This window comes from Periplaneta americana, chromosome 8 (assembly GCF_040183065.1).
Source record: "Periplaneta americana isolate PAMFEO1 chromosome 8, P.americana_PAMFEO1_priV1, whole genome shotgun sequence".
Lineage (NCBI taxonomy): Eukaryota > Metazoa > Arthropoda > Insecta > Blattodea > Blattidae > Periplaneta > Periplaneta americana.
Window position 1 is genome coordinate 105,274,762 of NC_091124.1, and position 16,311 is coordinate 105,291,072.

The 16,311-nt window shown below is 36.7% G+C and overlaps 1 protein-coding gene across 1 annotated transcript in view; it reads left to right on the forward strand.

Moving 5' to 3' along the window:
• LOC138704917 (centromere-associated protein E-like) overlaps positions 1-16,311 on the forward strand; it is a 284,997-nt gene that overhangs the window by 366 nt on the left and 268,320 nt on the right. The window contains exons 2-3 of the mRNA XM_069833317.1: positions 9,955-10,077; positions 10,522-10,633. Coding sequence (XP_069689418.1) covers positions 9,955-10,077; positions 10,522-10,633 — 235 coding nt within the window. The remainder of the gene's footprint in view (positions 1-9,954; positions 10,078-10,521; positions 10,634-16,311) is intronic.

Here is a 16,311-nt window from a genome sequence, read left to right on the forward strand (position 1 = left end):
CCATTCAGATAGAAGTAGTACAAAATGAATGGACCTCAAAGGGGCAGAGGCCTACGTGAACTAACACTGAGGTAGTTCCGGTGATTTCGGAAGTGTAAATCGTTGAATTTGTAAGATATTTGGTGCTTGTGGAGATGCAGTTTATCGTATATGCAAGGCGTAACAAAAGCTTTCACCAAATCTAACCTGTCGCAGATTCGTATAGGCCTATGCAAGAATATAATTTACAGTTTTTAAAAGTGAAAATTCTGAAATTGTAATTAAAAATGCTTTTTGGTGCTCAGCAGTGCGGGAATCCACATATACCATCAGATCAAATATTTTCCTTTACATGTTCCAGTCACAAAAATATAATTTCTGAGAGGTGTAAGTTAGGCCTACGTATGGGACAAGTGTTTGATTACGTTATGAGACACGCTGATAGTATTAAGTTATTCTATTCAACTTAATTTTGCAATAATAACTAAAAGATTTGTTTCGAAGTGTGCCTTACATACCCAAATTTTGGATTCAGTCATCTTAATTTCATCAGCTGGAAGTGCAAATATTGATATTTATTTTATTCAGCCTTTCCACAAGCATTTCTATGTTTTCAAGATATGCACACATCGTGATCTTTGCATGATGTGGGAAATACTTCCGGTGGTCTCAGTGTTTTAAACATGGATAATCCTATTTTAAAATTATGCTTTTTTTTTTTTTTAACAAACTGTATGCCTCTTGAATTTTCACGATTAAAATACGGTTTTGTATTTTCCGCTTTCCAGATTCAAGATTTTTCACAAACATATTCCTTCTTTTCTGGTCTTACTCTGCTTATGCCTATATCTTCTGTAGAACTGTATCACTTCACTTAGTTTCTTCTTTTCCTGTAGCTCACCTATCAAATAGAGTTTAAGGTTTTCAGAAAGTATTTTTACCTTTGAAGGTAACACATTTTGAATGGTGTTGGAAAGAACATGAACTTAGTTTGTTGGATATTTTGGAAGATTGCGTTCAACCCATTTTGATAGCCTTGCCTCTTATTTGTGGTGAAATCTTTGATGTTGATGCCACTGTTATCTGAGGTTGAGCAGCTTGTAACTTTTGTCATTCTCTCTGAACTCTCTTCCTTGCTCCTTCCCAAATCCTTTCTCCATCAGTTTCTTTCTTATTCATTTTACATCTCAAGTATTTCTATATGCTCTCAATCTCTTTCCTTTTTCCTGAAGCTCTGGATTTGTTTTTCTTTGTTTCTATTTTGCCTATGGTTTCTCATTCTTTCTGCAACTGTCATAGGAGCCATACCTGACAGGTGGATAATAATGGCACACCATGAAGAGTATTACATCATATTGTATGCCTATATATAACATTTAGGCTACGTTAAATTTTGTGCCTAAACATTTTTGCTTCTTAACCTCAAAATTATGTACCGTAACAACTTATTAGTTGTGAATAAAAAAAGGGCACGCTTCCGAACAGGGACAGCGGCATTTCCCCCAAGGTTAGAGCCCAGTTTAGGCCTGTGTGTATTAATCGAAAATTAGGGGCTAGAAAATATTGAGAATAGGATGCATGTTTATATGACATTTTTTTTCGATTAACACACACACACACACACACACACACACACACACACACACACACACACACACACACACACACCTAAACTGAGCTCTAACCTTAGGAGAAATACCATTGCCTCTGTTGGAAAGTGCACCCAAAAAATAACTGAAACAAGTGAAACAAAAACTTCCTTCACAAGTTAAATTATTATATAAATTAGTTTGTCAGTCTTGAACATTGTAATTGGGCTTTGCCTGTTATGTTCAATAACAAATAGGCCTATAATGATGCCAGACAGGTAATTACATTGCTATTTATTTTCACACTGGAACTGAACAAATTTATTAAAATAACGTTAACTTAATTCAAGCAATTAATAGAACACATATCAATATATAGGCCTAGATAGCTACCAGAGAAGTCCTTGGTTCGATTTATAAGTCCTTACTTAATGGGGACAAAACAAAACTGTTTATCATGTCCACAACTTTGTAGGTCCTATTGATTGTATTCCGAATCTCAGCACTGAGCAATCTGATGGCATCACGGTGTTCCGAATTTCAATGATGACGTCACTGATGCTCCACCGGTGTTGCACTGGTTCCATCAGCTTGCAGAGGTGGTGGCAGTCTCCATCACAGCCACCATCAGTGAATCTGATTGGTTCTTGTATAGGGCGGAAATTAGCAGATGAATGACATTGTGCACTGTTGTCATGGCGGTGTTCTGCTTTGGTTCTGCTGTATTGTTTGTAATGAGCACAACGTAAAAACAATATGTTAATGGCTTATGAGCGAACATGTCAATGGACCTGTTATTACTACCGGTTCAAGAAATAAATTGTTTATGCTCTCTTTTCTTTGAACGAGATGACAGTACGGAAATTTCGCAAAATCTTGCTAGCGTAGCACAGACAACAACTTGTACAGCTACCATGATAGCCATCGAACCTTCCAGCAGTTTTGTTCCGATTTCGCAGCAGCGTGACGTCATTGTTGTCCACTGGTCCGGTGAGATTTGGAATACACTGAATGCTAATTTCAAATAATTGTGTAAGTATTGTTATTAAATTAGTTATCACTATCATCATTGCTATCTCTGTTTTTATTTCTTTTTTCCTTGTATTAGCTCGAGAGCACTATAGTGTTCTATTGACCCTGTTGACCCTCTATAGGGCTTTAATTTAATTTGTATTATTTTCATCAGTGTTTGTATTTCTTTTTTGTATTTATATGTGCTATACCTTATGGCCTTAATCCTGTCAGATTAAATAAATAAATAAGTAGGTCCTACAGAAAATCACACTTTACTTTCACTTAAAGAAGCACAGCCTTCATCACATAATGTGAGAAGTATATTTCCATTGTCGCACTTCTCATGGTACCACACTTCTCACTGAACACACTGTCCAGCTATCCCTGCTCTTCTTGTTGAAATAAAACCTTCCGCAATCACCACAATACAATTCAGTTTTATTCTTTCCGTTCGGAACTTTGGAACTTTTTATGGCTCCGGATGTTGAAGTTTGAAACAAGCTTCTGTTGAAGAGTGTGGCTTTCGCATTGAGGAACTGACGATATTTTACGGGATTTCAAACAGTTTTGTGTGTAGGAAGGAGTTTGTGAAGGGAATGAGATGATGATATGGTCAGAGTTGTTGTGTTCTTGTTTCGTGTTCTATCTCAGACTCTTGTTGTGGGGTTTCTTGAATGGTCCTAGATCTTGATGGCTCTTCTGGAGTTGGATGGTCTGAAACATTGCTTGGAGCAAATGCTGCATCAGGTATGATTTGTGGATTATAAAGATAAATTCCTGTAGATTTGAAACCTGATGCAGCATTTTTTGGAGTGGCAGCACACATCCATGTATGGGCAAACAATTTGGGGAACTGAAGCTTTTCCAAAGATCTTCCAGGATTCTTTCTTCTGAAATTATCTAGTTCTACGCTCTGGAAAACTTTCAGTGGCTTATAAAAGTTATTGTTGAATGGCTGAAGTTCATGACTGCAGTGTGCTGAGAGATTGAACAGTGGAATACTCAATTCTTGTGCAACATCAATTACAGAAAAATCGAAGTGGGTTCGATGCCTGTCTGGAAACAACAATGCTCTTCCTGGCAATCGATTGGCATTGAAATGACATAGGAATTTGCATAATTCCTCATTCGTAATGTATCCTTTCAGAGTCATGTCAATAATATTCCCATTAGGGAGATCATCTCCAAATTCATTTTTGGCATACTTTCCTTTGTAGAGGATCATTGGCGGTATCCAGTTAGATCCTGTGGCATTGGTGCAAGCCATCACTGTTACAGTTTTGCCCCTGTCACTGTGAATTGCTGTATGGAGTCGCTTTCTTTTTGGGTTAACACCAATTGATAACTGCTGTATGTCAGTTGTAACCCACTTTCATCCACATTGTATACTAAGTAACTTATTACACGAATCTAACTCAATTAGAGTTTTTTTAAGGAGGTCAAAGAAGTCTGAAACTATTTCCTTGTTAAGTCTCATCAGTCTCCTGTAACTTAAATTTTCCACTTTTCTCAGCACAATGTCTGGAAACTTTTTGAGAAAGCCGTACAAGCAATCCTTCTCAGCTATTTCATTTTTGAATAGGTGCAAGATGTTATTTTCCTCACATATTTTGCAACAGCATGATCGAACTTGCAGTCTTGTCAAACTGAATCCAACTTGCTGCAGATGAACTATCCTCTTAGTTCTAGATTGGACTAAGAACTGCATGCCTTCGAAGTTTTCTTTCTGGACTCTTATTTCTAATCATCCAGTCTCATAGTGTTCTGCTGGGGATGCTGTACTGATGGGATGCAGCAGCTACAGGCAATCCTGACTTGATTGCCTGAAGGCCAATTTAAGGTCCCCAGTTGTCCACTTAGCCCTAACCTTGGTAAACGTTTTACTCATTTTCTGTAAAGAAGAAATAATGCGTGTAAATTGCGGGATGAAATACTATTCACCAAACTTCTTATTTCTTAACTAGTTTGATGTCAGAATGAACTGAAGAAACCAATCTCACGTGAAGTTTTATAGTTCTCTCATCCAACATGGTCTATTTCACCTGTGTAGCACATGGACTTCAACAAGTTGCCGAAGAAGTGTGAAATAACTTTCCTCAAGTAAATAAGGTCATTTCTACAACAAAGAAAGTGTTTCTTAAAGCCCCACAGCGTGTGCAGTGCTACAGATATCAATTAACCAATACCCCCTGAACCAGTTCTAACAAGGTGGTGCACTTGACTTGAGGCCGTGAAGTTTTGCAATGACAATTTTGAAGCCATAAGATCTATAGTAAACTCATTTCCAAAAGAATCGGCAATTTGTATGCATGAATTGCAAGATTCCTTCAGTGAGTGAAATGTGGAAAGCTCCATTGCTTACATTCATGGAAACTTCAGTTTTATTTTATTTTTTTTTTAGACGGTTATTTTACGATGCTTTATCAACATCTTAGGTTATTTAGTGTCTGAATGAGATGGTGATAATGCCGGTGAAATGAGTCCGGGGTCCAGCACCGAAAGTTACCCAGCACTTCAGTTTTATTCCTGACAGTATAAATAAGTTAGAGACTCAGGGACTTGTGCTACAAGAGTCACTTGATATTGTGGAGGATGTCAAACAGAGACTTACTGTAGTGCGGGGAGATGTTGGACAAAAGGTGTTGAATAAGTTCCAAGCAGTTATGACAAAGGAATATAGGTATAATAAACCTAAAAAGTTATAAATGTAAAATATACCAACTGGAAAGGAATCCAGGATACTCAACTTTCACTGCAGTCTGCAGAATCCTCAATGGAGAACTTCAAGATCCTCCTGCTGATATTGTGCCAGGCAAATTCCATCTGTTGAAGTTTGCTCCAGCAACATCCTGTGATGTGGAAAGATCTTTTTTCCGCATATAAGCGCATATTGACAGACCAGCGACATAATATGACTCCTGAGAACCTCGAAAAATACCTGGTACTTTACTGCACATCAAATATGTAAAATAACTGAAATGTTGCAATTACAAATATGTTTCCAGTAAAAACAATACAAAATGAAAGTCTAACACGAACAGTAGTGATGTTAATTTTTATTACTTGATGCCTTAAATCAGTGGTCAGTAAAATGTTTATTTTATTGCACTTAACATCAATTGCAGAACATTATATAAAGCATGTGAGTATATATTTAAATCAATGAGCTGGAGCGTCATTCTAATTAGTAATTACTAATTATTATGTAATTAGGCCTACATATTGCTTACCGCTGCTTTATGCGCAGTCTTAACTAGCCTATACCTGCCAGATATTGATATTAAATATTTTCATTATTTTACATATTTTGATACATATTCAGCTTATTTTTCTTACATAAGTATGTACATATTTCACACCTTGATATTACATAAAAATCCGGTTCGTAGTTATTACGAAACTAAGAAAAGAAAGCGTGGTTTGATGAAGATTGTTGCATGGTAGTAGAAAGAAGGAAACAAGCAAAATTGAAATTCTTACAGGATCCAGTTGAGGTGAATAGATATAATTATTTCAATGAAAGACAGGAAGCAAGTCGTACACTTAGGAATAAAAAGAGAGATTACTTGAAGGAAAAACTGAATGAGGTAGAAACAAATAGTAAGAATAAAAACATTAGAGATTTATATAAGGGCGTAAAAGGATTTAAGAACGGATATCAGACAAGGGTAAATGTGATCTAGGACGAGAATGGTGACTTGTTTGCAGACTCATTGAATCCTGAAGAGATGGAAAAACTATTTTGGGCAACTATTAAATGTGCATAGGAAAAATAGAAATGATCGGGACGAAATTCAAATACAAACTGCTAAGCCATTTATAGCCAAACCCACACTTTCTGAAGTCGAAATTGTGATAGAAAATCTGAAAAAGTGCAAGTCTCCAGGTATTGATCAAATTCCAGCAGAATTAATACAAGAAGGTGGAAGCATATTACCTAGCTTGTACTCGCTATTTGGGAAAAGGAAATTGTACCAGACCAATGGAAGGAGTTCATAATTGTACCTATCTTTAAGAAGGGAGACAAGACTGTGGTAACTTTCGAGGAATCTCACTTTTGTTGATGTCGTACAAAATTTTGTGCAATATTCTTTTGAGAAGATTAGCTCCATATGTAGATGAAATTATTAGGGATCGTCAGAGTGGTTTTAGGCACTATCACGTTTACTTTTTAACTTTGATCTAGAGCCGGAGTCGGCAACCTACCACAATGAACTTCTATCCGGCCCACTGGTGAAAGGCAAAAACTATATAAATAAATTAATAACAGTTGAATAAAGAAAACTTTTTCCATTTCCCTTGTTGCAAGAGTATTTCACAAGAAGGAAGTATCACAGTTTCGCACAATAGATTTTGTGGAAAGTTAGAGTTGTTGCAGAAGGAATTTCATGCACGATTTCAGGATTTTGATACATATTCCAAGAATATTCGGTTATTTCATAACATTTTCGCCAAATAGAGACAGTATGTGAAATGTACTAACTTGAACTCATTGGCATGCAGACTAATGATGAATTGAAAGAAATATCTCATTCAAATACCAGGGTACAATTTTACAAATGTGTCTCAGTTACACAGTTTCCTAACATAAAAAAAAAAAAAAAAAAAAAAAACTTGCAGCTAAAATGTTGACAGTTTTCGGTAGCACTTATATAAGTGAGCAGATGTTTTCAATGAAATATGTAAAATCAAAATTTCGCTCAAGAATAACTGATAACCATTTCCATCACTGCTTATGTGTATCAGACACCAACTTCGAAACGGATATAAATTTTCTTGCATCTAAAATTCAGCCACAATCTTCTTATTAAAGATAAGGTGTAAATTGTAATATTTCTATTTGTACAACTGAAGCATATATTGTTTTGAGATTTTGCAGTCTACCAGTGTTACAGAGGCTAATTTACATAACTTAGATGCTACGTTGTTTAGTTATGTTATTTATTCAATTTTTAAATATGTAATAAATAATTTACGAGGGTTAGTCAAATGAAAACGAGAAATAATTTTTTTCTCTGCAGAGGAATTTTATTTCTCAAAATAATCACTGCCAGTGTTTAGGCACTTATCCCACCTCCTCACCAGATTTTTGATACATTGTTCATAAAAGTCTTTAGCTGCTGGTGGCACCACTGCCTCAATCACATCACCGTCCATCGCAAACTGGCACCCTCCCAGGTCACTTTTGAGCTTGCAAGAAAATCTGGAAGTCGCAAGGTGACAAGTCCGGGCTATGAGTGGAATGTTCGAGCACCTCCCAGCGCAGGTCCCGAATGGTATCCATGGTGTGCTGAGCATTGTCGTGTAACAAAATGACACCTTCACAGATGAAAACGAGAGATTTGCTGCCAACAATTAGTTTACATGTGGCCATGGGGGAAAATGTTAGAGTTGATACTTCTGATTGAGAGCTGTGAGGTTGGCCAACCTGCATTAGCAGGGAGTGATGCGCAGCAGCAAGACGAAGATGACATTCACAGTAACGGAGTGTCCAAGTTCTCACATTGTAGTGTGGTGCAATTTCTAGCTGCCGAAGACATTTCACCAATTGAAATTCGTCACCATATGAAGATGATGTACGTGGACAACTGCTTGTCGCACGCCCGACTGTATGAGTGGACAAAGCAATACCAACAAGAGCGAACATCATGAGAGGATGACCCTCGTCCTGGTCAATCCCACATAGTCATCACAGAAGAAAATGTTGCAGCAGACAATCGGAGGTGTACAGTGGACGAATTGGCTCAGAACCTGAATATCAGTCATGGATCTGCATACTCAATAATCCATGACCGATTGAAGTACTGTAAAGTGTGTGCAAAATGAGTGCCAAACTGTCACAGGTGAGCAGAAACAACACTGAATGGGACTAAGTTTGCAACATCTGATGCATTATGAACAGGAGAGGGAGGCTTTCTTGAAACGTATTGTGATAGTGGATGAAACATGGTGCAAGCACTACGAACCGCAGAGCAAGCGACACAGCATGCAGTGGAAGCACGGCACATCACCCCCAAAAAAGTTAAGAAATTTCACAATTGCAGGCAAAGTGATGCTCATGCTGTTATTTGACTCAGAGCGTCGATTACTCTGCCACTTCATGGAGAGAAGAATCTGTCACCACCGCTCGATACTCCAAAATCCTCTGTACTGAATTGCATCATGCTGTCAAAAACAAGCGATCTGGCTGTTTGCGTGAAACTGTCATTTTGTTACATGACAATGTGCAACCACACACAGCTCGGCGCACCATGCATATCATTTGTGACCTGTGCTGGGAGGTGCTCAAACAACTCCCTTACAGCCCGGACTTGTCACCTTGCAAGCTCAGAAGTGTCCTGGAGGGTGCCAGTTTGCGACAGACTGTGACGTGATTGAGGCAGTGCAGCAGTGGTGCCACCAGCAGCCAAAAGACTTTTATGAACATTGTATCAAAAATCAGCTCGGACTTGTTACCGTACCTTGCAACTTCCAGATTTTTGGCAAGCTCAAAAGTGACCTGGGAGGGCGCCAGTTTGCAATGGATGGTGACGTGATTGAGGCAGTGCTGCAGTAGTGTACTAGCAGCCAAAAGACTTTTATGAACAAGGAATCAAAAATCTGGTGAGCAGGTGGGATAAGTGCCCAAACACTGGTGGAGATTATTTTGAGAAATAAAATTCCTCTGCGGAAAAGAAAAAAATATTTCTTGTTTTCATTTGACTGACTCTGGTGTTAATGAAGAGAGTAATTCTGTAGATATATTTGAATAATATTTATCACTAATTTAACTGTAAATCATGTCCAGTCCAAGTCTTCTTCACTTACCATTGTGGCCCACTCTTACAAAAAGGTTACCAACCCCTACTCTAGAGTATGTCATTAGGAAAGTCCAGGATAACAGAGAGGGTTTGTAACTGAACGGGTTACATCTGCTGCTTGTCTTTGTGGATGACGTGAATATGTTAGGAAAAAATCCACAAACGATTAGGGAAAACACGTGAATTTTACTTGAAGCAAGTGAAGACTGGATTAATCTTGCTCAGGATAGGAACTGATGGCGGGCTTATGTAAGGGTAGCAGTGAACCTCTGGGTTCCTTAAAAGCCGTAAGTAAGTAAGAGGTTTTACTGTAATAATGCTATTATGTCGTGGTGCTACATCCCTTCCCTTAGTAAAGCACGTCATTCCACTCTGTTGCTTTTCTTCTAAGTCCCAGACTTCTTTTATCTTCCCTCACATCATAGTTATTAAAATAACTGTATTGTAATGGATCCTATTCTTGATCTCTATTTTTTTTAAGGGAAAGCTGATTAAATTGGTACTTTGTAAATCTTGTATTAACAGTTGTGTTTAACTAATCCATATTTTTTGTAACTTTATTTCATTTTCAGATCATGTTTTTGATACTGGAATTAATAATTCACACGTTTTTAATACAATTGCTCGACCCATAGTTGATTCTTCAGTTGTTGGTTTTAATGGAACCATATTTGCGTATGGACAGACATCATCAGGTAAGATTATTTATAGGTAGACTTATAGTATCGAATATTATTAAAAAAAAAAAAAAAAGGTATCCCTGTAACATGCCATGAAGGCACTTGGGGGGCATGGAGGTAGAGCCCCATGCTTTCCATGACCTCGGCACTAGAATGAGGTGGTGTGGTCGGCATCACGCTCTGATCGCCTTTTACCCCCGGGAAAGGCCCGGTACTCAATTTTATAGGAGGCTGAGTGAACCTCGGGGCCGTTCTGAAAGTTTGGCAACGAGAAAAAATCCTGTTACCACCTGGGATATATTTAAAAAGTTAAATTTATTAAAAATGTAAATGAGAAATTATGATATGCAAAGAGTCTCTTCTCTAGCATGCCACTTTGTTGACCTTATATAGAGTTGTGGAATTATAATCTGATACAAGTATTAGGTTTTAAATAACATGCATCACATTTTTTTGTAGGAAAAACATATACCATGATGGGAACTGACCAAGAACCTGGGATTATACCACTCACTGTGAATTACATGTTTGAAGCCTTAAATAAAATAACAGGGCGCGAATTTCTTCTCAGGTAAGAATTTTTTTTTACGTTGAAGTATTCACGGAAATAAAAAGTGGCAGCAGGAGACGTACCGGTAGTAGTGTGTTGTCCAGGAACTTGAATTGTCTCCATTCTCCTCCTCACTTCCCAATGTAATTTTGATGCTGAGTTCAGTTTCAATGTGAGTAATGCAGTGAAACAAAAAGTGACAGGCTGTTTTTTTTTTTAATTGACTGCCTAACGGTACACTTATCTGCATAAATTCAACCTGAATATGGTACATTAATACAATTACAACTAGTTTTAATGTTATGGTATTCAAGAACAGGCATTTAATGCAATTACAATAGTCCTAATGTTGTGGTATACAAGAACAGGCATAGTAATCAAGATTTAGAATGTTGAGAATCTACATTTTATGTGTGTCAGTGCTTGTTCGAAGAATAGATATTACAGATAATACTAGTATATGCCAATTACCTTCAACATTATATGCATGCATATTGTATCTCCTTTGTAGCTGAATGGATAGCATGTTAGCTTGCTAAGAAAATGTTCTGTTTGGTCCCTGGTCTTGGCTGGTTTTTTTTGTTATGGTCTGGGTATTCATTCATTCATAGTGTTCTGCCCAAGGGCAATCTTTCACTGCAAACCCAGCATTCTTCAGTCTTTCCTATTTTCTGCCTTCCTCTTTGTCTCCTCATATGATCCATGTATCTTAATGTCTTCTGTCATCTGATATCCTCTTCTGCTTTGAACTCTTCTCCTGTTCACCATTCCTTCCAATGCATGCTTCAGAAGGCAGTGTCTTCTCAATCAGTGACACAGCCAATTCTTTTTTCTCTTTCTGATCAGTTTCAGCATCATTCTTTCTTTCTTCATTCACCCTTTCCAACACAGCTTCATTTCTTTTTATGTCTCTCCATTTCATATGCTCTATTCTTCTGCATATCCACATTTCAAATGCTTTTAGTTGCTTCTCTCCACTTCGTTGTAATGTCCATGTTTCTGCACCATGCAATGCTACACTCCACACAAAATACTTCACTAGTCTCTTCCTTAGTTCTTTTTTCCAGAGGTCCACAGGAGCTGCTCCTTTTTCTATTAAAAGCTTCCTTGGCCATTGCTATATTCTCCTTTTGACTTCTTGGCAGCAGCTTATGTTACTGCTTATAGTACACTCCAAGTACTTGAAGCTATCCACTTGTTCTACTGCCTCATTTAGAATTCACAAGTTTTCCTTCTTTACTGTTCTTTATATGACCATGGTCTTTGTCTTATTGGCATTTATCATCATTCCATACTGCTCACAGCTGTCATTTAACTTCATTAGCATATCTCTTAGTATTATCTCCTCTTCTGCTAAGAACTCTATATCATCAGCAAATCTTACACACTTCATTCTTCTTCCTCCTCCTGTCACTCCTCCCATTTTCTGAAAATATTTTTTCACAAAATCCTCCAAGTAGATGTTGAACAGGGTAAGTGTATTCCTCTCCCTAATTCACTTCCTTCTGATATTTCTTCTCCTATCACGGTCTATTATTTACATCATTATTCATTAGAATTTGAACGTGTGTCACTCAGAGTTATTGTAGGTTTACTGAATACATTTTGGGAAAATTATATAGCCTTGAAAAGGGTTGTTTTTGGATGTCCATTAAATATATACACACCAATGACCTCTCTTGTCACCGACTTCTTGTAGTATAGTGGGAACGGATATACTAATTGAAGACCACCCCGGAAAAAGGATGTAACACCAAATTCTTTAAATATGTGACGTAAGTGAAAAAAATAATTTAAAGCATTTATTTGTAACAATAAATTATTGCATTCAATGGCTGAATGAACTTGTATCCTTGTTTAATCATATGGATATGACAGGAAACATAGTCCTAAAAGAAATATGCCCCTGAAATAATTTTTCTTTACCCTGAAACATGAATTATAGTTTTGTTGGTTACATCCTTATTCCAGGGAGGTCTTTCAGTTTGTTAATATTCGCGAAAGCATATCATAAGATTGAAACAGATATGAATTATTGTTCAGATCTATGTAACTGCCAGCTATAATATATGACTAACGTTATCAAATCACTTTGTATTCCACTCTTTAAAGAATGAAGGATGGGAATATGGACAAAATATTTGCAACATTAAAATACCAGTAGTTAAAAAATTTAATAATAATTTCCGTCTGTTACCATTTTCCAAATACATGTGTGGCCAAGTGCTTCATCCCTTCCTTGGCTAAAGCCATGGAGTCGAGAGACAGCTAACATGGCTTCGTTTGGAATTGTGAAATCCAGAAGAGTATAGTCCTTGTCAGTGAAGTCCTCATGGCTCCTGTAATACCTAAACTTGCAAATAGTTGTAAGCAATCCAACAAGATCCTTGCTTGGGAAATCAAGCTCCGGGACCACTATATCACTGCTGTGCACAGTCATGGGATGTAGAACAGCATAATAAATAAAATAAATTTTCGGCTGTAGCCTCCAAGTACATCCAAAGGCTCATCTGCAGGCCCAAAAAGCAGCCTTTTTTTCTTACGTTATTCCAGATGTGTTTTTCAAATCATTTGAGCATTAATGATTACTTATAAATATTTAACTGATTTATTTAATACTATGTCCTTACTAAATAGAGAAACTCGTGGTATATTTCCCGGTTTTCTTTTCTCTGTAAACGAAACCATTTCAGTTATATTAGGATTTACACTTATTCCCCCTCTCATGCACCATGCCTGAACCCTGCTCAGAGCTTCCTTTTGAAGCTCAAAAGCATGCTGACATTATGTCCAAGAACTAATTAGCATAAGCTTGAGTGTAGAACTCTGCCCTATTAAGATCATAAGATCGTCTATCACTACATATTTCAGTAAGAGTGATAGATAAGATCTCCCCTTGAGAGCACCCTCTTGTGACAGACATAATTATTATGCTGTCATTTAGATATGATTTAACAATTCTCTGAGTAAGTTTTTATTTATCTATTTAATATGTTTTCGATACCTCTTCTCTATAACTTGACAAATGGAGTCAAAGAATATATTACAAATGCTCTGTCGATATCCAGGAAAAACCCCAAAAGCACTCTCACCCTGGTTAACCTATTCTTCAATCCTTGAAACAGGGTGATAAAGAGTAGTATCAATGAATTTCCCAGGTGGAAAGATATATTGTCTCTGATGGCGTGAATGTGCTTCTAAGGCACTTCTTATATACCTGTTGATCAATTTTCCACTGAATTTAATATAAAAGACAAAAGACTAATTCGTCAATAGAGGTATCCTGAACTAACACCAACAGATAGCGCACGTGTACTTTGAGGGATGCGCTTTGCGTGTGCTTTTGTTTTCCGGTACATAAACATTGACAGTCTTGCTAATAAACCGTGTATAGTTTTTATACGAGACTTATGCAGAGTTGAGACAGAAAACATTACTAATAAACCGTGAATAAGCTATGGACGTATAAACAGGCTGTAACTATACAATGGGAATTGCTTTGCAGTAGTTATATACACGAAACCCCTTGTTTAAGCGTTGTATATAGGAAAAAAATGGCCGCCCCTTTAACAGCTGTTCGTATCGACTGTCATTTTATGATGATGTTTACCTTGTAACTACAGAAGAACAAACCAAAGATCATAGAATTATTAGAATAATATTGCTGTAGCTTGTACTCTTTGACAAAAATGTAGTGTGGTAATCAATTAGAGCCAGTTGTACTATCGATATTTAACACGCCACACTAGAGCGCTCTACCGGATCCAGTAGAGAACCTCAGATATTCTATTACCTTTCGTAACGAAGTAATGACGAAACTATGACGTAGCTGTGTAACAGTTATACTGTTATACACGACGTATGTAGTGATTATTAGTAAGGAATTTACACACGACTTATAAACGAGCTACTCATTGTATAAGTATAAGACAGTTAAACGTCTGTATATAGAGTTTTTATTAGTAAGACTGTGAGGATTTACGTAGTGTATTAGTACTTAAATACTCTTAAAAACAACTCAAAATGTAACATTTTTGTTGTGTTCCTATATGTAAAAACCAGGGAAAGCCTTTTGTCTTCATTCAGGTCCCAAAATATTTTGAATATATGCTTTAAACCTTAAAAATTTAACTAATTAAATTGCGCCTCGAAAGTGCTAGCTATTAAACAAAGTAACTACTTGAAATAAGGAATTGCTGGCTACAGTTTCATTTTGGAAGAGGGAAAAGAAAAATTAATGAAAACATACGCAACCTCGACAGCAAGCTATGTTAGCTTTGATTATATTCAATACTTTGTGGAGTCTCCGAAGTTTATGCCAGCATTTTACGCCTGCAGTAAACTCTCGATTAACTGGGATGTTTATTATCCAGGACGATCCATAGTGAAATCCATTTCGTGAATAATGTTTTAATGTGCTGTAGACTAATTATTAAAACCATGTTTTTACTTCAAATTTTCAAAATCATCCTGCATAGTATTCAAAACTGCATGGGCTATTCCATCTCAAATCGACCGAAATACAGAGAAAATTGACCTTGCAATTTTTAAATACAATGAAACTTTTTCTGTCCGTTGACAACTGTGATACAATGCTTTGTGCAAAGTTTGAGGCATCAGAACTTCATAGTGTTTAAATTAAAAATATTTAAATTTATCGTATTTTCATAAAATTATCAACTTTAAACTGTTGTGGCTCCAAAACCCTTTCACCCAATGATCAAAATCATGGCTTATTTTGATGCTGAAAAATTGAAGTTTATATTGACATGTAAACAGTTTTTCTTACTTTTTATGGAAATGGAGAAATTTAGATTTTTCTACATTAAGATGCCTTTGCCCACGAAAAAATATTTTTAAAATATATGGTTAGATTCCGCATTGAAAGTACAAATAAACACATATTTTTTACTGGTGCACCGTTGATAAGAAAGTATTGAAAATAGCAAATAAAGAAAATAAATAATACGCACGTGAACTAACCAGCTGACTGTAGGTAGTCGAGACAAGCAAGGCCAGGAGACAAACACGTGATGTGTCATCTAGCAGTCATGGCTGGGCTAGCTTTATCACAAGTTTTCATAAACACAGGAGTAAAATGACGCCCAAGGCTCGCTTATCTTCAGCTCTCGGCCAGTGCCTGGGGTACTGCGCTGTTCAAGTCTAGGCGTGTGAAAATAATTTATTTAATACCCTCGAAACTTATTGCCGAGCCACTAAGCAAACAATGCCGAATCCCTCTTAATAATGCAAGGTTTTTTCTCAATATTTTTTACATTTTTACAAATGGTCTAAAAGCCTAAAAGTAAGTAAAATCAGATTATCTGTCTCTCTGTATACAATAAAAATAAGTATTACTTCTTATCATAACCTACTAAATGTCGGCTTCAAAATGAGCTCCAGTTCAATGTTCTGCAGTAAATGGTTCCAGAGTTCTGAGTGCTGAAAGAGGCTTGTTTTTATAAAATACACTAAATTTGTCGCTCAATTGTACGAAAACCTTTTGACTTTCGATAGTATATTTTTGAAAATGCACTCTCCTCATTACCTTGTATAAATAGGGAAAAAATTAGAGTATTAAAAAATGCGAGGTTTTTTACTGATCGATTTCATATGGAATAGCCCGCATGTTCTTAACTACAAAACACAAGAATAATCGTGATACTATTGCAATCATATTATATCATCTTATCAAACAT